The sequence below is a fragment of the Chiloscyllium plagiosum genome, chromosome 16 (genome assembly GCF_004010195.1).
Source record: "Chiloscyllium plagiosum isolate BGI_BamShark_2017 chromosome 16, ASM401019v2, whole genome shotgun sequence".
NCBI lineage: Eukaryota > Metazoa > Chordata > Chondrichthyes > Orectolobiformes > Hemiscylliidae > Chiloscyllium > Chiloscyllium plagiosum.
Genome location: NC_057725.1, coordinates 33,725,631 through 33,752,961, shown reverse-complemented (window position 1 = coordinate 33,752,961; position 27,331 = coordinate 33,725,631). Strand labels below are relative to the sequence as shown.

Below are 27,331 nucleotides of genomic sequence, written 5' to 3'. Positions count from 1 at the left end.
ATGACAGATAAACTGGCATTCAAGGTGAACCAGAGAAGGTTCATTAGGCTCATCCCATGTTTGGAGGGATTGTCGTTGAAGTTAGATGGAAAAGGTTGGGCTTGTGCTCCTTGGAGTCTTGAATAATGGCAGGCAACCTTATTGAAACACACAACAGTCCTGAGGAATTCCCACAAGGTACATGTGGAAAGGGTGCTTCCTCCTTGTGGGGGAACCTAGGACCAGAAGATAATCTTAGTATAAGCAGTCACCCTCTATGACAGAGATGAGGAGGAATTTCTTTTCTGGTCATGAATTTCTAGATGATAGAGGTTAGGTCACTAGGTACACAAGGCCGACATGGACAGATTTTTAATCAGTTAAGGAATCAAGGGTTACAGGGAAAAGGCAGAAAAATGGATTTGAGAATTATCAGGTCAGCTATGATCTCATCGAGAGGCTGACTGACCTACTTCTGCTCTCACCTTTTAATGGACTAAAATGATCTTCTACAACTGTAAAGTTTCACTGACCAAATTGTTGCAGGAGGTTTCTTAAAAAGCTGATATCATTTACTTTAGCTTCATCGGTTTTTACCCCAGTTCTGAAGGGTCACTAGACCATAAACGTTAACTTAGATTTCTCTGCATAGATGCTAACAAACCTGTTGAGATGTTTCAACAATTTATATTTTTGTCTCTTTTGCTCGAGCTTGCTTTTGGTAGCTGATCAGATTCCTGAAGAAGGGCTTATGCCCGAATCGTCGATTCTACTGTTCCTTGGATGCTGCCTGACCTGCTGCTCTTTTCCAGCAACACATTTTCAGCTGATCAGATATTTGTTATTGTAATTTGCATTTTTTGGATTTGAGCTATGGGGAGAGGCTGAACAGGCTGGGGCTGTTTTCCCTGGAGCGCCGGAGACTGAGGGGTGACCTTATAGAGGTTTATAAAATCATGAGGGGCATGGATAGGAAAAACGGACAAAGTCTCTTCCCTGGGGTGGAGGAGTCCAGAACTAGAAAGCATAGGCTTCGGGTGAGAGGAGAGAGATATAAAAGAGACCTTAGGGGCAATTTTTCCACGCAGAGGGTGGTGTGTATGTGGAATGGGCTGCCAGAAGCTGCCAGAGGAAGTGGTGGAGGCTAATATGATTGCAACATTTAAGAGGCATCTGGATGGGTATATGAATAAGAAGGGTTTGGTGGGATATGGGCCGGGTACTGGCAGGTGGGACGAGAGTGGATTGGGATATCTGGTCGGCATGGAAGAGTTGTTCCGAAGGGTCTGTTTCCATGCTATACATCTCTATCACTCTATGCTTTTCACTAGTAATATATCAAACTGTTAGTCAAATATTGTCTATCTATTCTTACACATTACACATGCTGAATTATTTTAATCTCCCACTTACAGACACTTGCTATACAAAGCATTTATGGAAACTAAATGGATAAGGACAGTTTAGTAAATAGCAACTACCACTTGTTTATTGTCTGCAATAAATTCTGGTCAATGCGCAAGTTCATGTTGGGCTGAAAACTGCTGGAGCAGGACAACTCAAGCTATAGGGAGTTAACAAGACTTCACTTTGAAACGCTTTTGTGTGGGAGCTTCATTGAACTATGCATTTGTAAAATCGACGTGCATCTGGGACCTTCATGAATATTGCGACCAACAATATATCACCGAGGAGAACAAAACAGAAATGATGAAGGAGTATAAAATTGAGTCAAATGAAATACTAGATTAAAGAAAAGAGGGAAAAGTTTTTTTTAAACTTGACATTTTAAATCTCTAACAATAATTTACTATTTACAGGAATGAGACTTGACAGTTTAAACTGTTTCCTTTCTAGAGAGATGGATCAGCATTGCATTGATAATGAGCACTAAAGCACAAGAAGAGTTTTATATTAATTATGAAGCAAACTTTAAGTAGGTTTAAAAAGAACAATTAATGTACAAATTCAGCAAGTTGTTTAAGGCAACAGGGGGTCTAATGTTGAGATCCTGCATGCGCAAATAAAACAACATAGAAGTATAAATTCACATCTTATTTGGTATCTTTCAATCCTGTATTTATTCGGCTGATTTTCACATCAGTAATAAATTGTTTCAATAAAACATTTTTTCCCAGAACCTTTACCCAATATCTTTGCACCCCTCCCCTCCCACCAAATTCCATTGCTCAATGTGCAATATCATAAACATCAAATCCTCTCTCTGTACATGCTCTTCTTCACCATAAATGGATCTGTTAACAAACTAATTACAATACTGAGTATGAGCTACTCTTGGCTTTGTAAAGGAATCTATAATTTAACAAAAAAGTCTTAATGACATTTTCAATTTTGTCCAAATCTTATGCTCATGATTTCCTGCAGTAAAACTCAATTTGGAACCAACTCAGAATGTTTTGCACCATGCAGTGATATTTTGTTGCAATTGTACAAAAACCTATACAAATTAAACAGTGCAACAAAAAGCCCTGTAAATATTGGAGGTGAATGGGAAATCATTAACAATTGGCATACCTACTTCAGTGATCAAATTCAACTTTAAAAGGTAATGCTCAATTTAAACAGCAAGCTCAATGGAACCTTGCCCACATCAGTACGGATTTAAAATACTTTGAATAAAATCTGTGAAATCCAGGTCTGGAATTAGGTTTTTTAAAAACAATTATTCGACAGAGAAAAATGAAACCTGAAACTAGCACAGGTAAATGTGTTTATTTGCTTGGTTTCTGTTAACAGTTACTCCTGACATGAATGAACTAACCATTGCTGGTAAACTTTCAGTTACTTAACGGTGGAATTTATTGGTTCAATAGCTAAATAACTCAACTCCACCCCCATCATGTCTTGAGTAATAGCAATAATAAACTGAAGAGATACTAATCTTGGATTGAAATGTCCAATTACATTCCACTGTACTAATTTTCAAAAAAACTTCTACAATTTTAAGTTATCACAGGATAATACCTTTTTTTTTCATCTTGAGGCAAACTGGAGACCACATAATCCTCTAAAACAATAGCTACTACCCCACACTGCATTGCATTATCTCTGATGGATTAATGGCAAGTGAACATGGATATTTTTCTAACTGGCTTAGGTGAGTTCAAGTCTTAGCAACATTCCTACTCTGAAGGATGTTATACTAGAATGAAGTTTTTCTCCTTCCAAGTTTATGTCAATAGATATACCCACACCTCAAGAATATCACTATCACACCAACTACTGCCTTTCATGCAATTTGGCTGTATTCAGCAAACAAATATTCCTGACAACTATGACTAATCAACATGAAATTTTGAACAAGTTTTTCTGTTGATTTTTATGCCTATCATTCAATTTGCAAAATCTCAGTAAGGCGGTTTGATGGGATTTACAATATGCTATTTTGTAGCTCACATTTAAAATTGAATGGTAAATCTGAAATAAATTTATCTAAATTATCTAACATGCCCAGTTTTATTTGTTGTTGATTACTTGGAAACTTTAAAAATGTTTGCTTGTGCTATTGCATATCATAATTGTATGCTTCTCTTTTCTTTGCATTAACCAAAATGTATTTAGAAGTTAAATAACAATCTCAAGTATCAGACTGTAAAGAAGGGCGGCATGGTGGCACAGTGGTTAGCACTGCTGCCTCACAGCACCAGAAGGCCGGGTTCAATTCCCGTCTCAGGCGACTGACTGTGTGGAGTTTGCACATTCTCCGTGTCTGCATGGGTTTCCTCCGGGTGCTCCGGCTTCTTCCCACAGTCCAAAAATGTGCAGGTTAGGTGAATTGGCCATGCTAAATTGCCTGTAGTGTTAGGTGAAAGGGTAAATGTAGGGGAATGGGTGTGGGTGGGTTGCGCTTCGGCGGGTCGGTGTGCACTTGTTGGGCCCAAGGGCCTGTTTCCATACTAAGTAATCTAAATCTAAATTTCTCTCCAGCTAAAAAGATATTGTACATCCTCATCGGCAGGAATGAGAGTGACGATCACTCACACTTGCCTCAGTGGTAACACCTCAGTGTCAGAAGGTTGTAGGCTCAAGCCCCATGCCAGAGGCTGGAGTTCAGAATCTATGCTGACACTTCAATGCAGGGCAGAGAAATTGCTCAAAAGTGCTGTCTTTCAGAGGACAAACTGTTTCCATCAAGGAAACATATATTAACATAATTGCTAACACAATCAGTGCAAAATGATAAGACTCTGCTTTATGTTACAAGGTATGATCTGCAAATTATAATATGGTGGGAATGGAAAAGCAAATTCAATAGAACAATACATAAAATACATATGCACACATTTGGAACAGGAGTAGTTTCCAAAACTATGACTGGGACGAGCTTGGAACACCTGTTACAAAAAGCTAGAGATTAAAAAAAACTGCAGATGGTGGAATCTAAGGTAGACAAGCAGAAGGCTGGAAGAAAACAGCTAGCCAGGCAGTTTCAGGTGGCAGAGAAGTCAACAGTTTGGATATAACCCTAACTCCTGTGTTCTTCCAGCCTCCTGCTTGTCTACCTTACAAACAGCTGGTACATACACTTAAAAAAAAGTTTGCATTCGCCCATTTTGAATGCAATATCTCTTGGTAATTTTCAAAGATCAGGGAGGTTTATCATAATATCTGGTCAGCATGAGCATGCAAGCAATACACTTCAGAGAAGATTTCCTTTTACTTTAGGCAAGCCGAGTTGCTGGGTAAATGCATGGAAGATTAAGTACAATGAGGCTAAATGAGATTATCCATATTGGTAGCAAAAACAGGAAGGCGGATTATTATCGGAATGGTGATTAATTGGGAAAGGGATGATGCAACGAGACCTGGATACCCTTTGTCCATCAGTTGCTCAAAGAATACAGGTAGTCAAGGTAGCAAACGGTACGTTGGTCTTCATAGCAAGACAATTTCAGAACAGGAGCAGGGACGTTTTGCTGCAATTATTCCAGGCCTGGAATATTGTATGCAGTTTCAACTGTTTATGTGAATAAGGATGTTCTGGCTATCGACAGAGCTCAACAATGGCTTACCATGGCTGATACCTAGGATGGCAGGACAGACATATTAAGAGAGATTGAATCAGTAAGGACTATATTCACCACAGTCTAAAAGAAAGCAGAGCGATCTCATGAAAGCCTAGAAAGTTCTAAATGGACCATAAAGAGTATACGCAGGAAGGATATTCCCAATTGTCAGGGAGTCCAGAATCAGTAGTCAGAGTCCAAGGTTATGCAGTGGGCCATTTAGGACTGAGATGAGGAGAAATTTCTTCATCCACAGCAGTGAGCCTGTGCAATTCTGTGCCATAGAAAGCAGTTGTGCTCAAAACATCGAATGTTTTCAAGGAGATAGATACAGTTTTTAGGACTAAAGGAATCAAAGGGTATCAGGAAATGGAGGCAACAGGCTAAGTTCAGCCATGATCATACTGAATGGCAGAAGGGATCCAAATGGCCTACTCTTGCTCCTATTTCTTACGTTTCTTATATTTAGGTTGATTTTTTAAATTGCAGTTTGTGGATATTGCTATGTAAAAAAAAGTGAGTTGATATTGTTTTTGCCTACATTACAACAGTAACAACTTTGAAAGCTACTGCATTCGTTGGGATATCCAGAAGTTGTGAAGAGTGCTATACAAAACACATTTTTCTTTTGCCGATCCAATAGTTATGCACAATTCTCAACAACATTTCATGACAGAGAGATTTGGCTCACTAACTCACTAAGCACTTCATTTTGAATCTCACGATCATCTTCCAATTCCTTCAAATGTCTTTTACCTATCAAAGCCAATACCCAGAACTCCATATGGTATTGTTCTACTGAGGGGTTTGGCCTTGCTAAATCTCCAAATGGCTCTTAAAGTTTCAAATCACATGCTGTGTGACTGACAAATAACTGGAACTTTTCACATGATAACCACACCACAAGATGCAGGAATAGTAGTAATGATTTAGTCCATTAGTTCTATCCATCCTTCAATGAGGTCATGGCTAATCTGATATTCCTCAACTCCACTTTCCTACCATTTGTGCATAACCCTTGATTTCCATACTGCTTAAAAATCTGTCCATCTCAGCCATGAATACAGTTAATGATTTAGTCCCTCCAGTCCAACATGCTGGATTTCGTCACAAGATGGAGGTAAAACAACATATTCCAAATGAAGTATTTTCAATTTGTGGCACTCCTCCCTCACCTCAGTCTTCCTCAAAACCAGTGTGTTTAAATAAAGTCATATTGTTGAAGAGAAAGCCAGCTCTTTACTTCCTTTCCATTGAAGCACATTATCTTGAATTTTAATTTTAATAGTGCACCACTATAAACATGCCTGTGATATCCTGCACAGTTAACCAAATATGTTCTTCTGAGCCAAAGTGAGATGAAATTTCATCAGATGTAACTTTTCCTTCCACTTGATCATGAATCAAATCTGTCACCTTGTATTTGTTGTTGAAGAATGACCAATAATCATCAAGTTAAGAGTGCACAGTGCTGTACCTGCTTGTAAAGCCATCCTCTCACCACAACTGGAGCATTTGGGTTCCTCTTGCTCGACTGTTCTCTCTTCCCAAAGCTATGGATTTTGCCACTTGGTTTTGAAACCTGATTAAAAATAAACATACTTGAATTAAGTTAAGAGTAATTGTATAATCGATCAATCTTCTACTTAGAATTTTGATTCCATTGGGCCTTGAAAATATAATGTAAAAGACTCAGGATTGGGTGGTTCCTTCAGATGGGCGATATTCTGTAAAATCATATGGCTGATTTGATTACACTCATTTAAGCATGTTGCTTTTAAAAATGAATACATCTCAAGCACAGTTACTTCACATTATTTAATCTACAAAGCATAGCTCAGGTGATTAAAACCCCTAGAGGATCTGATCCAAACACATTTTCCAGATGGCTATCGTAATATGTACAAGAATATGAACATCATGAAAAACTTGAGAATATGTGTAATCAGGTTTTCTGCACGACGTTTCTTCTTCAAACTAACTTCTGGAAAAATGATAGTCATTGGAAAGACTTGAATGGATGTGGGCTTAAAAATGTGTTGCTGGAAAAGCGCAACAGGTCAGGCAGCATCAAAGGAACAGGAGAATCGACGTTTCGGGCATAAGCCCTTCTTCAGGATGGATGTGGAATGGATGTGGCCAGGATAGAATGCAGTCTTACTATTGTGGCCTAAATAGTGCCTTCTTTCACCCCCCACAGATCTCATAAGACCTCATCGTTTTTGCATGTTGGAAGATACTGAGGCCCTATTGATTTAAGATCCCATGGTAATATTTTGAAGAACAGGAGAAGTGCCCATGGTGTTCTGGTAAATTTTCACCCTTTATTCTGATTATCAGATTATCATCGCAAGTTTTGGAAAATTAGCTTCTGCATTTCCTGCATTACAACATTGGCTGCACTTCAAAAACAAAAGTGGTTCATTGGCTGCTAAGCACACAATATCCTATAGTCATGAAATGCAAATTTTTTTTAAATTCATAGCTCCATTTTCTAGCATCCAATGTGCTTTCTTAACCATCCTAACAACTGGCCTTGCCATGCTTAAGGTTTGAGAATAGATATCCGTTGGTTAGTCTGTTATTGCAGCTCTCTCATGGCAGGACTATGTAGATTGTACTGTATGTCCATGCTGATTCATCAAGAATGTTATTTACAGTCATCTACCTGAAATAGCTCGAGGTGTGTTGGCCCATTTCACCAGTCTGTTCACATATTCTTGAAGTCTACTATCACTCTGTTTACAGGTTTTGCATCATCCACAAACTTCAGAAATGCACTCCCTGCAGGCAAGTCTCAGTCATTTACATGTAACCATCCCATTCACACATCTATTTCCTGAAGAAATCAGTTATAAGGTGCTCTATTAAATGCCTTTTCAAAGTCGAAATTGAACGTATATACACTATCTTTTGAAACACATGATTATTACAAAGAAATTTATCAGGTTTGTCATATACAATTCACTTCATATATAACAAACCCATGCTGGTTGTTAGTTATCAATTCATACTGCTTCCATTTGAGAACTATCTTTGTCCTCGACAATGATTTCCAATAGCTTTCCCCTGACATTAAAATGATTGAGCCATCTCTCAATTTTTGAACAGGGACATAACAACTGCAATTTTCCAAACCTCTTGACATAGCTGTAATATCCAAGAAGGATTATGCTTAGAGTTTCAGCTTCCCTTAGCAACCCAAGATGCATCCACTACAAGCTTACACAGCACTGGCCTGATTGCACTGTCCTGAGTGAATGCATGATAAGTTGGATGCTTTTAATGTAAGCCTCTTGGTAAAGGTTACATGAATACAACAAGGCAGGATGTACATTAGTACTGGGTTACATTCTGATTGCAAACATTATCTTTTTCATACCAAAAATCTGGCATGCAATATCATTCACACTGAGCTACCCAAGTTACCCACTATGCACAAAATTATACTCAAGCATTAGTAAAACTGTACATTAATCTATGTAGTTCCTCTTGTCAGTCTCCTTACATTTTTAAGTGTTGTCAGCTTTCCCTGTAGTGTCTGCCAGTGGGATGATGTCCTCTCAAGACACGGGACAAATTCCCTTAGCTGAGTTTACCAATTGATTTTACTGCAAATAACACACTTTCTCTTTGGTTAAAATCATAATACATTTGGATGCTGAAAATCTGACAGTAATTAGACAATGCTAGCAAAATTCTGTAGGTCTGGCAGCAACTGAGGAGAGACAGGGATTGGGGGTGGGGGCAGTCATAGCTGGTGCTGGTTAGAGAAGAAGGGAAGGGAAGGGAAGATGCAATATCATTCACACTGAGCTACCCAAGTTACCCACTATGCACAAAATTATACTCAAGCATTTGTAAAACTGTACATTAATCTATGTAGTTCCTCTTGTCAGTCTCCTTACATTCATAAGTGTTGTCAGCTTTCCCTGTCTGCCAATGGGATGATGTCCTCTCAAGATCCAGGACAAATTCCCTTAGCTGAGTTTACCAATTGATTTTACTGCAAACAACACACTTTCTCTTTGGTTAAAATCATAATACATTTGGATGCTGACAATCTGACAGTAATTAGACAATGCTAGCAAAATTCTGTAGGTCTGGCAGCAACGGAGGAGAGACAGGGATTGGGGGGGGGGGCGGTCATAGCTGGTGGTGGTTAGAGAGGAAGGGAAGGGAAGGGAAGGGAAGGGAAGGGAAGGGAAGGGAAGGGAAGGGAAGGGAAGGGAAGGGAGATACAGCGTTAACATTTTGAGTCAGGTGTGACTCTTCCTTCAAGCTGCGACTCAGACTCTAAACATTTCATTTTTGCATCACTCAATTTGTTTGTCTGCTTTCCAGCCAATATATGCAACAAGAACTGTAACGATCTTCTGGAATGTTTAGACATGCTCACCTGAGCTCATGGCTTGTTTCTGCTGAGATGAGTAGCTTTTGCTTACAGCCTATGATGTCAAATTCCAGACCTTCAGTCTTCTTTGCATTGGGTTCTCAGACTAACTTGTCCTTTTGCCATCATGTTGCCTCAACCTTCATTTCAATGGATTGATTTTGAATCGTCCCATTGAATCAATTTGCACAGATTCATGAAGGGCATGAAACACCACTGTCCATCTGACAAGCATTTCCAATTAACACTCTCCATCTACAATCATTCCAACTGTTAAAAAACATTTATTTCCTTCAGATTTGATTTGGCCAAACTACTCTAAAGGTGTAGACTGAATTCTTTGAATCTTTGTATGACATCACTCAGGTTACCCATACTCAATTTGTCCCTAATCAGCCATCAATCTTTTAACTGTAGGATATTTTCAACAGTCCGAAATGACTTAGGGTTCCCATTATTTCCTCATTCTCTTTCTTTGTCCTTCATTGCTCAAAGTGAAACCAAAAATAGTTACATCTCAATTCTCAATCATCTGGCAACTCTTCACTGTGATGTGGTGCATCTGAGAAACACAAACAGTGAACAATGACAGGAATCAATCAAGCAGAAGGCAGCACAATAAGGAAGAATGGTAGAAAATGGGAAACGATGACAGAGGATACTCAACCACAGGTATGTATGCTTCAGTGGAGGCCAATACTTGGGTATCAAGGCATGGAGGATTTCAAAGAACAATATACTTGTTGCATTTCCACAAACTATAAAGCTGAAGAACAGAACATATGCAACTTAATTACATTTCATGTATTACAAGTTCCATCAAAGTTTGAAGAAAAGAAAAACTATTTTCCAAAGAGTATGTACTTCCTAAGTGTGGAAAAACATTTTAAAATATTAGTACCGTAGTAACACTCATTACAGACAACCATGAAATTCAACCTTGACCTTTCACTCAGATGCCCCATGAAAATACTGACAGGCAGTTTATGTTTGTAACATATTCAGAAATGTTTCATTAATAAAGATATAGCTATATTAAAGTTTCATCTGCCTCTTAGCACTGCTCTAGCATTCTATAAGAGAACATAACCTAAATAGGCAAATTCTAGAGTCAATTGCAGTGCAATTATTGAAGCAAATTTGACAAATTCCTGTGATTCACTCGCTATTATTCTTCTGAAAGACTAAGTTAATAGAGGTCTTTAAACTGTTGCATGTTAATGATTAGTGCAGAGCTCTTTATATGGGAAAACTAGAATATATGATTCATGAATGTCTAAAATAGAAGACCTTTTGTTCTCTTTCTTTGATGGTATAACATTTTTGCTTTGCATGAGCAAGAAGACACAATTGCCTTGAAGTCAATTTGGAATGTTAGTAATGGATTACCTGAACACATTTTATCTGCAGTTACTCTATTTACTGTTTCAACAAAGATTTTCCTGCTTTCATCAGAAACAGGCAAACTGCTTGGTGAATAGGGCATACCCAGTGGCACCCTCAAAGAGACCAGCATGGGATCCAAGTGATTTTCATTGTAGATCCTCAAGCTTGTACAAACAGCTTGAAACATTCACTCCAATAACTATTGCACCAAAAGTAAATTGGGCAGTTTGCTTGCTTGCCAAATCCCTGTACGTCAACGGCTTAAAAGACTGTGCATTTAGCATCAGGAATAGGAAAAGAATCAACATCCCTAAAAGCAGGTGTTCATGACTGCAGAACCTGAAGCATAAAGCATCTAAAGATAGTCAGTGTTCAGTTCCATTCAAAACATTTAAGCAGTCCATGCCCAAATGCAGCAAGGACCGACCAACATTCAAGTTTGGGCTAATAAGTGGCAAGTAAAATCTGCACAACACAGGTAAAAGGCACTAACCATCTCTTTAAAAAAAACATAATCATCACTGAATCACTAACCAACAACCGCTTGGCTGTAACCTTTGACCGGAAACTGAACTCAACCAGCCATATAAATACTACAGTTACTGAGCTGAGAATAACTCACATCCGACCCTCCACTCTGCCCCCACTCTGTCTACCTTGTACAAAGCACAAATCAGGAATGTGTTGGAAATCTCCCTACTCACATGAACAAATGTAATTCCCACAGAACTCAAGAAACTCAACACCATTCAGGATAAAACAGGTCACTAGGTAGGCACCTACCTTATATCTTCAATATTCACTTCATCCACCACCAATACACAATGGCAGCAGTGTGTACCATCTGCGAGTGGCACTGCAACAATTCACCATAGATCCCAAGACAGCACCTTCCAAGCCTACAATGTCTACCACAAGAACAAGGAAAGCAGATAAATTGTAATACCATCTACAAATTTGCCTTCAAGAGATAAATCAGTTTCTGGTCACAATTTCTTCACTATTGCTTGGTCAAAATCCTAGAACTCCTTACTCAACAGCACTGTGGGTGCCTTGACATCCCAAAAACTGCAGTAGTTCAAGACAACAGCTCAACATCATCATAAGATGAATTAGAGGTGGCAATAAATGCTGGGCCTACTCAATGACCCTTTAGCCACGATTAAATACAAGAAAATTCAGAACTGGTGCAAAACATACAAACAACAATCAGAAAAAAATCTCCAAAACCTCCATCTGCTCTTATCCTGATACCAGCTGATTATTTCTTTAACTATTGCTCAAAATAGTTGCCTCCTTACTTGCACTGCTGATGACTAAGCAAGCAAAGACAAAACCAGAAAATTGTTCATTTCCCAATGTCACTGTTCTCTATTCCAAATTATACATGCTATTTTCTGATGGGATCTTTAATTAGCAAAATATATGTTTGCCCAAAGGTTAGAACAATAATCAACTGCAGCATTAAATCTGCACAACTAGCAATAATTCTACTGGAGACCAGGACCACACCACAATCTGTTCACCCCTGTAATTTAAACAGAAGGAGAAAGACCACCAGAAGTTCTCTCTCAGACAACTTGGGACCAATGATCAGTTACTGGCAGCCAGATCTCTCTCAAAAAATTATCCCTGGAAACTAGACAATCCAATTGCCATAAAACATACAGCTGTCCGCAAAGCACATTGACATCACAAGTGGAATTAAATTACTCCTTGGAAAGTATTGTATTATTTTGCTAACACACTGAACAACAACAATACATTTATAGAGCACAACCAGTTTATTTTTGCTGTGTAATTTAGATAACATAATCAAGAATCTCACAATGTCCAGATTGGGCACTTGCATAACCGCCAAAAGTAAGTTTACACACTCAACATTCTGAATTGCGGGAAATCAATATCTGTGAAATATAAAATATGGTGGGATGGGGATGACAGTGGTGGATGACAAGAGATAGGAATATCTTTCAGGGAATCATATTTTCAGTAGGTTTGATCCCTGTTCAAATCTCTTGCTGCAATGCACGGTGGAACACATTTGAAACTGATCAATCTGTAAAATGCATTGAAAAATAAAATGCACGTGTCATCAATTTAACTGCATACATACCATAGGAGACACTCCTAAGCATGGAGGGAGATGGTAGGGTTGAATGGCTGCTTCACTTCCAAAACATATCCTCCTAATTTTGGCAGAATTACAATTTCTCTTTTTTTTTAAATCTACCATCTGTCCTAAGTTTTTACAGATATAAAAAACTCAAGTCACCACAAAAGGATGTTACTGCAAATATTAGTGGATAGTTTGAATAATTTCACCTTTGATTTATGGGTAACCTTATAACTTAATGTGATATTCAACGAAGAAAGGAAAATGAAGATCCTATATTCAATTTGCGATTTGTGCCAAGTTAACAGATCTCAACAAAAGATACTAATAATTGGTTACTGCTGGCCCAAAAACAAAGAAAAACACCCTTTCTTTTTCTGCTCCTGCTCAGCTTTCAGGAACTGTTGTTGCAAATAGTGTTGCAGGGTCTGACTGTACAATGATCTAGTTTTGACACTGCAAGTTAAATTTAGCCACATGCAAGTCATGAATTTCAATAGGACAGAAAAATGAAATCAGAAAACATTGTTACACTTCCTAATCACTGATAGCATCCATGCTCATGCTCCATGATGTCGTCTGTTTATATAAAGTTAATCTGTATTATACCATTGACTGCACATTACACCTCCTGTCAATGTAACCCAATAATCCATAAAGCAGCCAGAATACTCTCACAAACACTATATCAGCAGCAAAACATCAATGTCTGCAAAACTTAGAGGGTGACATCAGACAAATATTTCCTGACTTCTGCGATCAACAGGATATAAACAGGTCCAGAAGCAACCTCAAAACCTCCTACACTGAATGTGGCAGTTGCAAAAATTTTAATAGATTCTAATAAATGTGGATATATTTTGCGTTTTGCTCATATAACATTTTCTCACTAAAATTACAAACTGACCTCTTGACTCTTTGCCAAGTCGATAAATCTCAGAACCTGAAAATGCTTAAATTCAGTATCTTTACAATAATGACAATTTTCATAGTAGGGAGGACATCATCCAGTATGAACACACACCTGGATGACCACATAATTCAGCAAAGTCTACTTTTCAGTAGCTGTGGCATCTGCCTTGGTCTGTTGTCTACAAGGTACAAGTAATTAGGAAGGCAAATGGAATTTTGCCCTTCATTGCTAAAGGGGTTGAGTTTAAAAGCAGAGAGTTATGGTTATAGCTGTACAAGGTGCTGGTGAGGCCACATCTGGAGAACTGTGTGCAGATTTGATCTCCTTACTTAAGAATGTATGTAGTGACACTGGAGTTGGATGCAGAGGAGGTTCACTGGGCTGATTCCGGAGTTGAGGGAGTTGGCTTATGAAGAGAGGCTGAGTAGATTGGGATTATATACACTGGAATTCAGAAGGAGGAGGGGGATCTTATAGAAACATGTAAAATTATGAAGGGAATCGATAAAATATAAATAGATAAGATGTTTCCACTGGTGAATGAGACGAGAACAAAAGGGCATGGCCTCAAGATTAGAGGAAGCAGGTTTAGAACTGAACTGAGAGGGAACTTTTCACCCAGGGGGTTGTTAATCTATGGTAGTACTTGCCCAGGGAAGTAGTTGACGTGACTTCAGTAATCACTTTTAAAGCAAAGGTAGATCCTTTTTCTGAAAAATAAAGGAACCCCAAGGATAAGTGGAACGAGTCCACGAAAACATTAAGGAGAAAGTGAGGACTGCAGATGCTGGAGATCAGAGCTGAAAATGTGTTGCTGGAAGAGATTTGACTGAGACAAGGTGGGGGGACGGGAAATGAGGAAACTGGAGAAATCTAGGAACCCTCCAACCACAAGGGATGAACTCCCAACCCAACCTCCACTCCCGGCACCTTCCCCTGCAACCGCAAGAAATGCAAAACTTGCGCCCACAGCTCCCCCCTTACTTCCCTCCAAGACCTCAAGGGATACTTCCATATCCACCACAAATTCACCTGCACCTCCACACACATCATCTATTGCATCCGCTGCATCCAATGTGGCCTCCTCTATATTGGGGAGACAGGCCGCCTACTTGCGGAACGTTTCAGAGAACACCTCTGGGACACCCGGACCAACCAACCGTGCAGCTGATCCATGATACAGCAGAGATACGGATATGGGAGAGTAAAGTCAGTCAGTCAACCTGCGCACCTGTGGAGACAGTTTCCTCTCTTGTTCACTGCTGACAACCATGAGAAGCTGGAGGCTGGAAGAACACAGCAAGCCAGGCAGTATCAGGAGGTGAAGAAGTTAACTTTTCGGGTGTAACCCTTCTTGGATTCCAGCATCTGAACGTTTTTTTGTCTCTAACCATGAGAAGCTGCCTATCCTTTATCTGCATTTAGCAGTACGGAAAGACATAAGTACTGTGAACTTTTAAGATGTGTCTGAGGGGGCAAAGCACTGAAAGGTAAAGAAATGCAGAGTTGCTTAGAGTTTCAAAGCGGACACAAAGCGAGCAAGTGTTGAGAGAGTGAATGATGTTCCCCGGGGTGCATCCAGGTCCAATTTGTGTGTGCAAAACACTCCGGCATTTGCATTGCAATGAAAAGGTGCGGGAGCATGGAAGTTCAGATCCATATAACAAATGGCATGAGGGTCTAATGAACTTGGCACATGTCAGATGCCAAGGACCATGGACAGGGTGTATGTGCAGACACTGCCTTTGCAGCATTCTCTAAGATATTGATGTCTCGTGTCCAAGATGAAGGTCTGGAACAGCAAGTTAAGTTCCAGGTAACCACTCTAATTTTCATGACAAGAATTGTTGCCATCCGGTTTCTACTTTTAGAAGAGAATCTCAAAAGAAACCTATAACAGGACTAGACAGGGTAAATGCAGGAAGTATTTTCCCAATGACCGGAGAGTCCAGAACCAGGGATCACAATCTCAGAATAAGGAATACTGCATTTTGGACTGAGACAAGGAGAAATGTCATCACTTGGAGAGTACTGGGGGATGTGGAATTCTCTGCCAGGAAGAGGTTGAGGTCAAAACATCAAATATTTTCGAGGAGGAGTGAAGTATAGTTCTTAGGGCCAAGAACAGATAAATGGTTATGGAAAGAAAGCAGGAAGGCACTTAATTGGATGATCATTGTCCATTGGGTGGAAAAATGGAAAACTGGTCATTAAGGACATGATATTAATGGATGCTAAGACAGCAATGCAAGACCTCTCACCACACCCTAATAAGAATTTAAACTCACCATTCAACACTTGGTTGGAAAAAGGGATTTTTAAAAAACAACTTGACTTTGAGAAGTTCCTCCATGGCCATCTCGTGATCTTCTCAATATTCTGCCCCCACATCAGCATGGGCTAACAAGTTTCCACTCTTAATGTTCACATTTTAAATTCCCGAGAAGGAACTAGTGACCCAACATTTCACCTAAAGGGAACACACATGAGTAACAAGCTCTGAGAAGCCTGGATAATTCTATAAAACAGATATTTCCCTCTCTTGACAGATTCTGAGGACCAAACAGTACAAGTTCTGTAAATCTATTTTGAGAAACAATTGATTTGCAATTTTCAAGCAGACCCAACCATTATCATTTTTTTAGTACTGTACTTTTGAGAAGAAAAAACATGGACTATAGGGTATTAGATAAGTAAAGTACATTATAGAGCTACTTTGAAGTATTTCATTTCATTTCAGTTTGGTGCTTCAGGTAAATCTTACATGTACAGTTACTTCCACTTCAAAAGGATCCAAGATCCAGAAAATGACATTGCCTCAAGCATTCTGCAATGGAGAAGTGACAATATAGATGCAGCATTTTCATTTTTTTTTAATAAAGGTTTTTAGCACAAGTTGTTCTCTTTGTTATAAAGTTAAAACAAATAATCACTTCCAAAGACTTCTCAATGATAATTTCTTGCAAAACATCATTCGATACAGTCATCTCATCAAGTCAGTAGCTGAAAATGTGTTGCTGGAAAAGCGCAGCAGGTCAGGCAGCATCCAGGGAACAGGAGAATCGACGTTTCGGGCATAAGCCCTTCTTCAGGAATGAATCCTGAATAAGCCCTTCCTGAAGAAGCACAGCAGGTCAGGCAGCATCCAGGGAACAGGAGAATCGATGTTTCAGGAATAAGCCCTTCCTGAAGAAGGGCTTATGCCCGAAACATCGATTCTCCTGTTCCCTGGATGCTGCCTGACCTGCTGTGCTTTTCCAGCAACACATTTTCAGCTCTGATCTCCAGCATCTGCAGACCTCACTTTCTCCTCATCAAGTCAGTACACCATCAGGAAACATGCGAGTTATACAAACATTCTTTATTTAACTCCTTTATCAGTCAGGCATATGGCAAATTTATGCACATAGACAACTGTCTATTAATCGCCAAATCAATTGCCTGACAGAGAGGACATAATAAGACACAAACCAAGTAATTCTGAGGCTCACAGACTTTAGCAGTGGTTTAATAGTCAAGCATTAAAACGTTCCAAGTGTCCCCATGAATTCTGATTGCAAGGTGGGTGCAGGAGTGTGATAGATGTGTCTTATCAGCCAAGAAGCACTATTGGTCTAACCAGGATTGCATCAGGAAATTTGTTTCAACAATTACCTGGAATTAAATTAATGCTGCCTGTCTGAGGCAGGCTAAACCATTCAGTCCCAAGCCAGAAAGGATGATAAATCCAGCTGCTTGGGACGACTGTGGATCTTGGAGGAAGCGAGGACTGCAGGTAGTGGTGAGTCAGAGTTGAAAAGTGTGGCGCTAGAATGCACAGTAGGTTATACCCATCAGAGGAGCAGAAGAGTCAACATTTCAGGCATAAGGTCTTCATCAGGAATGTGGAGGGGGAAAGGGGGCTTAGAGGTAAAGAGGCAGGTGGGGGTGGGCTGGAGGGAGTAGGTAGGTCAGAAAGTGATAGGTGGATGCAGGTTGACCTCGTTCAGCTATTGCAGAGCAACGTGTTATAGTTTACCATAACCTAATCACAAAGGAAAGCAGTCTTTTAGAAACACTAACCCCAAAGCAACGATGCTTACTTTCCACGATGTGCAGCCAATCTCATCAAAAAGCAAAGAGTTGCTCGGCCACTGGTTTGGTCACTAAATGATCAATCATAAGAACATATTGTTGTACCAGTGGGTCTATGGAACTTCAACAGTAACTGCATTCCTCAAAAGGCACTGAACCCTGGATTGAAAAACTTAGTTTCATTCTTAACCTTCCATTCTTCCAAACAATCTCCAAGTTCTCAACTATATTAAAGACATAAATAAAAGCAAAAAGTTGTTTTTATTTCACATTTCCAACATCTGTAAAGTGCTGGAAGATAGTCAGTAGGTCTGGCAGCCTCTATATCGAGTGAAACAAGAGTTAACAGTTGAAAATAATAATTCTTCAGAAATGATATGCAAGCCACCAGAATTCAGAGCAGGTTGCATGGTCCGCTTCACTCTATCTTAGCCTGAATTAAAGACAATCCCGAAATATAACCACATAAAACCTTGCACTTGTAATAATATTACACAGTTGCATTCGTCAGAGGATCTTTTTGGTGAAAGGTTCTTATGGGTCAGTCAGGAAGTGGAAACCCACACTCACTGATTGAAAGCAAGCCAACTGATTTCAATGAGACAAATGGTAAGTGACATTGCAAACTGCAGCACTTGAATGGTTTTTAATATCTCAAGAGGAGCTCAGTCCTGTTCATTTATTTCATATTGGCCCTGCCAAATGTTCTGAGTAGTTTTGGATTTGATGGGCTGTCACAACCAATTAAGTAAATTATTCAGAGGTAATAGATAAGAAAGCACCCCTTCTAAAAACCACATATCCCCTTTCCCATATTGGTGACTATAGCACTTTTTAGAAAGCATAATAAAAGTGGTCAAATTAACATTTAAAAAAATTCATTTTCCCTTCCCTCATTCCTCCTGTGCACGTCAAAACACCAACAACTTATCACTAAAAATTTTAATATTCAAGTTGGTGTAGTATTTTTGTGATTTGACCTCTGCTTTTACTTTTTAAGTGTTCGTTTCCTCTCCGTGTGTGTGGTATTGGATAAGTGTTGCTTGAAACAGTTCACTGCCACTAATCTTCCTTTGTCATCAGCCTGCCATGTGATTAGTGGTAGACTATTGAGCATACACCATTCTGTACTACCTCCAGAAGATGCACTGTTCTTAGATATCAAGAACTGCATTGCAATGCAGTTGGTCAGGCTTAATTACTAGGATTAGGCATGAATTAACCTCCAATGGTGTGTATTACCTGACTCGACCATGTTTAAATTATCTCCCATACCTTAACGAAGTGGGTGTGAATATTGGACTGAAGATTCCAACACACATTAATTATAACCATTATGTACAAACTTTAATTTCCTTGGGCACAGACAGATCTGGGCTTATGATAACCTATTATGTTATGTTACAACAGAAGAGCATGCTTCCAGTAGTGAGGCATGCTTCAAGCAATCAGAGGCAAGATGGAGTATGAGACCCACATGCCCTTCACTCACATGATCTGAGCATGTCTCTTAAAGGCATACTGCTGTACTGACTGTGACATGTTATAAATACTCCTCTTTATTTCATGATAAAAACTTCATTACGGAGTCATAATGCCACTAGATGTGTAATCCAGAGCCTTAAGCTTATCCTTCTGGGACACTGGTTCAAATACCCTAATGGTGAATAGCAAAACATGAATTCAATGGAGAGTTTGGAATAAAATTAAAAGCAGCTCAGCAGTAAACATACAAGCATGTGTAAAGCACAAAATCCCATTTGGTTCGCCAGTGCCTTTTCAGGAAGGCTATTTTTATCTGGTCTGGCCTGGCTTACTGTGACTCTAGCCCCGCAGTAATGAGGGTAATCTCAACTGCCCTTTGTGTAATTGAAGATGAGCAATAAGTGCTGGCCTAGCCAGAAAAACCTAGAAATCATTGTACATAAGCTTGGTTCAACAATCCAGCAAAACAGTTTACAGAACAAACATTTCAAACTTCAATACAATGTGTTGTATGATTCAAGAATTGTCCTGATCTGGCACTATCATAACCATCTGGAGAAGTAGGCATTATTTTCTGTTGCACTGGTTTGACAAAGTGATCATCTTGCTGTTTGTAGTCATCCAATATCATCACACAATGCAGTGTTCTTTATAATTCTCAGCTCACCATTAGCGTGCCCTAAATTGCTCCAAGCTGCCTTGTGTTCTTTTGCAGTTTAGGACCATGATCAGTAATACGGTGTATGATTACACTGGCTGTATATTTTAGAATAACCTTTGCTGGCATTAAAGCATTTGTACATCTAATTAGCATCCTTGGTCGAGTGTGCTAATTCAGTCATTCTGTATTTATGTTTTGATTATACACTTTTTGCAAATTCCATCAACTTTGAAGAAAAATGTTCAATCTTGGAATGGTTTGACAATTAGTTGCTGGACAAAGTAATTCACACTTCTAAGTACAAGTCATGCACCCTTACTATTAACATTATATGGAAACCCAGCAATGCAATGCAAAAACCTTGCTTTTTTAGCCTCGCATGCGTTCATGACTCACAGAATATCCTAATATTGTACATCCCTCACCAATATCCTCTCGTTTTCAATCCTTTTTAGCAGAGGAAACAGTTTCTCTCCATCGACACTGCCCAATCCCCTCACAATTTTGAAATTATTGATAAAAATGTCTCTATACCTTTCGCCTCTCCAAGGAAACCAGTCCCAACATCTTCAGTGAATAACGTTTCTCATCCGTGGAACCATTCTTGTAAACTAATTCTGCACTTTCACTAAATCACATCCTTCCTATAAAATGTATACAGTAATCCACCTGGGTCTAACAAAATGATGCTGGTGTAATATAGTATTGATATCTTGACAAAAACTTGGGGATTTAATTGGCCTTGAAAAATGACTTGCAGAGACAAACACAATTTACCAATGCATGGCCAAATAAACAAACCTTCTTGGGTACATCTTTAATATCAGGCCAATCGTGGAGGATGATCTTTTGAACTCTTGTAGTTACTGATTTTGGGGTAGCTGCCGATGGCGTGAATCAAAGTAAATGTTTGCCAAAGTGTAATAGATCAATCTTAAGAATATCTTCAACATTGTAATGCACTTGGCATAATAATTCAGATACCTGACTTGTATCTCATATTATCATTTTCTTGAATCTTGACAAACTATTGCTACAAACGTGATGGTGCACTCAGTATCCATCTGGTGAATTTCAGTTTTTATGGTTTATGATCTTTTTCAACAGCAATGTTTTGCTAGATAAGTGTGAGATAAACTGTAGGATGCCAAATGCCAGAAGTAACATCACACATTCTACATTGGAAAAGTTGGCTTGTGCAGATGACAGGTGGCGAACTGCCTCTTTCCTGGGGTCATGGTATTGCAGTAGTAAAGATTCTGACCATTCAAAGAATCTAAAAACTATGAGTAGTCACCTTGCCGCACCGTCATGACCTTCCTGTTGAGCAAGTCTTCAGCAGAGATACTTTGCTCACCGAGTTGGGAACTATGACGTGAGGATGCTGAACAAGCTGATGTTACATCACGGAACCTCTTTAACCGGTCACCTGAATTAGTACAGACTACATGGGTGGTGTAAAGGAAGGTATCTGGCTGAGACTGACCCAGCATTTGTACAATTGAATATGAATCCTTGTCATCATGCTGCTGACACCAGTAGGTGAAAAGGGTTGTCATGCTCTGCATTTGCCTTACCCAAGACTGCATTAGCATCAATTATACAAACACTACAAGGTACATATGCATCATCAGAACATTTCTTCACTAATAATCCAAATGATAACCACAGGCAAAAGAAACTGCCCAAAAGGTGTCCAGAATGTCATGAGGTTTTGGGATTCTTGCACTAAATTTGTAGACCAGATACTTTGCATCTTAGAAATGAGTCTTGCTTCAGTAAATTGGCATTTGACACTTCACCACTGGTAGTTTGAGTGGACACGTTTTCAAATGAAAGATTTAGGCATTTTGAACAAAGGGATTGTCTTATGATGCAAATGTTTCTTTAAAAAAGACAGAGTCATAGTCAGAGAGATGTACTGCATGGAAACAGACCCTTCGGTCCAACCTGTCCATGCCGACCAGATAACCCAACCTAATCTAGTCCCACCCGTCAGCATCTGGCCCATATCCCTCCAAACCCTTCCTATTCATATGATGGAGAATAACAACTGGGCATGGATATCACAGCACTGAAGAATCCAACTGAAATTTCTACCCATTAACTTTATTTGCAAACATTATATTCCTCTGGTACAAGAGTGTCAGGGCTAACATTTAGGTATTATGCCACAGAGAAGCTTTTTTTAAAAAAAGTATCATGTCATGTTTCAACTGATCTGAATCAAGATTAAATCAAATTAATATCCTCTTAGTGATGATATCATGAGCATCTCAAAGACAAACTGACAGACTGATTGTGTGACATAATATAACATGGACTTTAGGAAGCTGGTGTAAATATATCTGCTCCCTCCAAAAGCTAGAGTAGAATGGTTTGTCTCCACTCTCAGATACACCGACATCAGTAAAACATAACATCAGTCCCTTTACAGCCATTATTTAACTGAACAATTGGTGTCAACCAACCGTAGGACATCTATACGGAGTCCATAAGGTCAGATTTCTATTGGTTATTACAACACTTCTCTCAGCTGTGATGATAATACAGATTTAAAGAGGTGTGTTTTGTCCTTTTTCCTCCCCCAAAAGTGAGGTTTTGAGCTGTAGGTGGGTGAGCTGTCTCTTTGAAGCCAATAAACAGCTGGAGAAGGCTTGCATTTTTTTTTTAGTTGGAACAAAGCAGCATGAATGGGTGGAGCCAGGTTCCCACAGAAGCAAAGTTTTAGTTTAGCTTTCAGTAGTTCTTAGAATTTTGAAACTGCCATACATCTCTCCCTGCTACAGTAAAAAGCTGGGGTGTTCTCTCTGCAAATTTTCAGGGAATTTTCTCTGGATGTTCTTTCCTCCAGGACTGGAGAAACATTGCATGCGAGACAATGTATTTTACTAAATTTGTCTTTGTTAAGGGTGCGTTTAAGGAATGTTACTGTATTGGAATAGCTGCTGTTTAGTCATTAAACCTATTCTGTTAAATTTTCCAAAACATTGAAAGTTAGACCAATTTTCTTTTATTTATATTTTAATTGGGGCCAGAATAAAGTGTGTGTTTTGCTTAAAATTGAGTAGTATTACCAAATAAATTACATTTGGAACACAGCACCTTATACTTGCTTTTGAATAAGTTAAAAGTTAGAGTCTGAGCTATTTCTGATATGTTTGCAGGAGATTTGGTCTGGTCCATAACACAGCCTTGATAACACGTTAGTGCTTGGGCTGTATATGTACACCATACAGACGCTGCTCTCTCTGGAAGATTGATAAGTTTTTTTCAGAAATTAGGGCAACAGGTTACTGGTATTGTGTAAATACTTGAAACTGGTCCCTTGGAGAGGAAAATAAAACCACTGGCCCAAATATTTCTAAAATGTTCACATAGATGCATGTACATCATAGCAGATCCAGCTGCCATCCACATTTCAGTAAGGATTATTGCGTAGATATTGTAATGCTGTTAATTGAAATACTTAATACAAAAATTAGTAATGTTACTGAAAATTACAGAAAAGCCAATGGACAGTTAGTTTTGTGTACAAAATGAAAATATATGGAAAGAGCAGCTCAAACTCACCTTTGAGCCTGGACCAGGATCTACCGTGGATACAGTTACTGCTGTTGAGGTCTCGCTGATCATACTTTGCGGCCTTTGGTCTGTTTGTTGTCTGGACATTTGAGTATTTGGTCTAAATTATAAGGAAGAACACAATTATTTCCATGTCTCCCATTTGGTTGAAGAGAATATTGACATTTCCCCTACTGCTAAAATCATCAGAAACCAAATAGCATTGAACAGATTCAGGTTTGTGGAATATATGCAAACATTTTAGCACCTATTCACATTATTAAACCTATTGCACCAGAATAAAACATTAAATTTATGCGTGGCTGATAAAAATAAAACAAGCAAAGTGGATACTACTGTGAAATAAGACATTAAATTTGCATTAAAGAATCACACAAACAGCTTCAACATTTCAGCAATGTCAGAACTGGGCATCAGTTTATATGATCCACCTCAGAATTACAGTTTGCTCCGAAGCATCATTTCACATAGTCTTCACCCCATTCTCCTGTTGTGTGGGAATCTAAACTGTTTCCCAGTCCACTTTATTCCAGGATGACAAAACTCTGGGGCACCATTATCTCATTTGGACAGATTTTAAGTTGCAGTCTTGATTCTGCAGATCCAGAAAAGTCAATGCCATTGAAACTGGAATTGCTTCAAAGCTCACAATCAATCTTGAATTCACTGCACAAACCAACAATTGCACAAGATAGCTATAGAAAAACAAAAGAAAATCTTGGAGCTAAACAAGCCTTCTGTTAAATTATTAATGAAGTTAAAGTGTTGAGATCCTGGAATGCTTCCCTCGATAGTTTTCTATCTATAATACTCCACTTGCACATATTCTGACCTGTCATCTGGTGCAACTTTAGGAAGTGTCAGATTGAAGTCAAACATTTTCACACACAAGCGAGAAACTGAAAGGACTGTTACCAGGAAATATAACAAGAAAAATATTAAGAGGAAGATCAACTTTTCTTTCTCAAAAGATATCTATCTTAGAGTCCAGCCGCTTTTTGAACAATGCAAAATGTTTTTGTTCTATGTCATCCAAATATTTATCACCCCAAATATTCAAAAGTCAATATTGGTGTTCTTTCAAATCCATTTAAAATGATGTCTTCTAGCATGTCTTTCCCTGATTAACTTGAACTAATATCTCAGTATTTTCTCATATCAATTTTTAATGTAAAAAACACATTCAGGAAAGATACTCTCTCCCTTCTGCCTCTGGATGGAGTGAGGAGGATGAAAACAATAATGTAAAAATCTGACATGACCTTAGAGGGGAGTCAATGAATTAAAATAGCCTTTCATATAAAACAAAACTGTAAAATGGTTTCTGAAAGTAAGCCAGAGAAATAAGCCAATAAAAAATGAACGAGGAGAAAGTGAGGGCTGCAGATGCTGGAGATCAGAGCTGAAAATGTGTTGCTGGAAAAGCGCAGCAGGTCAGGCAGCATCTAAGGAACAGGAGAATCGACGTTTCGGGCATAAGCTAAGAAGGGCTTATGCCCGAAACGTCGATTCTCCTGTTCCTTGGATGCTGCCTGACCTGCTGCGCTTTTCCAGCAACACATTTTCAGCAATAAAAAATGAATACAATTAAAGAAAATGTTGAAGAAGCAGTGGGAGTGGGGAGTGGGTGGGTGTGTGTGCACGTGCGCACGCGCAGCAAGTGCGAGGCAGAGAGAGAGAGACGCAAAAGGTGGAGTTCACCACTATCTGCAGACGACACTGCCTTCAGGAAAAAGGGAGGAAGGTCCAAAGTAGGCTGTCCTCCCTAACCTTTCCAGCATGACATCCAAATAAGATGTTCCATTTCTCAATGAAGCCCCCACAGTTAATCAAGTTCTATTTGTCAGGGCCACTAACATCTCTGTCACATCACTGACCACTCGATCTGACCACATTGAGCATGCTCATCCAGTCTGCTCAGCTCATGAACATGGTGGGCGATGTGAAAATGGAGATTTGCAATATGTGGGTCACCTGCCACTCATTCTGCCTGACCTCATCAGTTCATCAAATCGCTTTCTGCACTGGACCTATAATCAACTGATTGTTGCTTTCTGCTGACACACCCATCATGCCTCTTCACCTCTCGGTGCATTTATTCCTACAAATGCAAGGAACATGTCCTGATCGACACTCCATCCATTCAATTTACAAAGGGAGGTGTATGAAAATCATAGTGCTTCCCAGGATGCCTGTCGGCCGTGAAATTTGGAGATATCAGCTGCTCCACTGTTTCACTGCATAGCAAGCAAGCATTGTGCCAGACAAACTGGTTATAGGGTCTTAACTGCTGACCAACCTGATGCAGGCTCTGGACCTGAAAACAATTCAAGTGTTAGCTCCCCAAATCCAGACTGAACATTCAGTTTTGAGCATCAAAAGTTCAGAGTGATGAGAAACTACCAGAGAAATATGAAAATTCAGCTTTGCTTTAAGTGTATGAGAAATGATTTTGAAGAATATTGAACAACATTAAGAGCATGCAAAAGCTAAATCCAGAGTATTAATTTTAACCAATCGATTGTTTATGTGACCACAAATTTTGTATGAAGTTGTTTTTCCATAAAATTACATCCTGCATAATTTTAAAGCAATGTCTAATCAATTGAACATGAGCACATGATAAAATTTACAGTTTTGCATGCAGAGAAATTTTACACAAGCCATTTAACCTTATTGGAAAATGACTAAAATTCTAGAAATTTATCAGTGGAGAAATAATTAATGGCTTTAATTCTTACTTCAACAGTCAGTCTTATTGGTTTCCTAAGCAGGTTTACAGACGTTTCAGTGAAATGGACCTACCCAAAATTACCCACTTTAAAAGGCTAGGCAGTAACCTGACAGAGGGCCTTTAACGATTACTAAAGATTTTCATACAGCACATATGAAAACATTATTTTCTCTTGGGTGATGAGCTAATCCAAAGGTCATCAACAGAAGATAGCTAATGTTAAAGTGAACAGGGAATACAGAGGAAATGTCTTTACTCCAAAGAAGTGAGTGGCAAGAATTCATTACCACAGTTAATAGTGGCTGAATGACTATTCGATGCATTAAGGAAACCTATACAAACATAAAAAGGGAGAAGAGAACAGAGCAAGGCTTCCTAAACTGTGGATCATATCCTCATACTTTGGGATTACAGCCTCTAGGGCAGCAGGAGCTGCCACACAGCTTCAGCTTACTTCTGACCAATGTAAGAACCCTTTGAATACTTGTGCCCTTTGATGGGCATGGCTGAACATGGCCTCTGGAGGTCTGACTGCTACCAAAAAACAAACCTGTGAATGGATGGGGTTGCTTCGTTTTGGAGAAGCCCTTCCTTTTCATCAGCTTTGCTTGGCTACAATTCTTCCCTTGCCCCACTACCTCCTCAACAACTGAACATACACATCATTCTGGCTTGGAACAATATTGCTATTCCATCATCATCACTGGGTCAAAATATGGAACTACCTTCCCAAAACCACAATGGGTGTTTCCACACTATGTACTACAGCAGCTCACCATCATCTTCTTTTCAGAGCGTTTCAGAGAACACCTCTGGGACACCCGGACCAACCAACCCAACCACCCTGTGGCTCAACACTTCAACTCCCCCTCCCACTCCACCAAGGATATGCAGGTCTTTGGACTCCTCCATCGCCAGACCACAACAACACGACGGTTGGATGAAGAGCGCCTCATCTTCCACCTAGGAACCCTCCAA

The 27,331-nt window shown here is 39.3% G+C and overlaps 1 protein-coding gene across 10 annotated transcripts in view; it reads right to left on the bottom strand.

Annotated features, from left to right (window-relative positions):
- plekha7b (pleckstrin homology domain containing, family A member 7b) overlaps positions 1–27,331 on the bottom strand; it is a 470,220-nt gene that overhangs the window by 139,032 nt on the left and 303,857 nt on the right. For all 10 annotated transcript variants that reach the window (XM_043705777.1, XM_043705778.1, XM_043705782.1 and 7 more), the window contains 2 exons: positions 23,608–23,719; positions 6,484–6,588 (listed from right to left, as the gene is read on the bottom strand). In XM_043705777.1, coding sequence (XP_043561712.1) covers positions 6,484–6,588; positions 23,608–23,719 — 217 coding nt within the window. The remainder of the gene's footprint in view (positions 1–6,483; positions 6,589–23,607; positions 23,720–27,331) is intronic.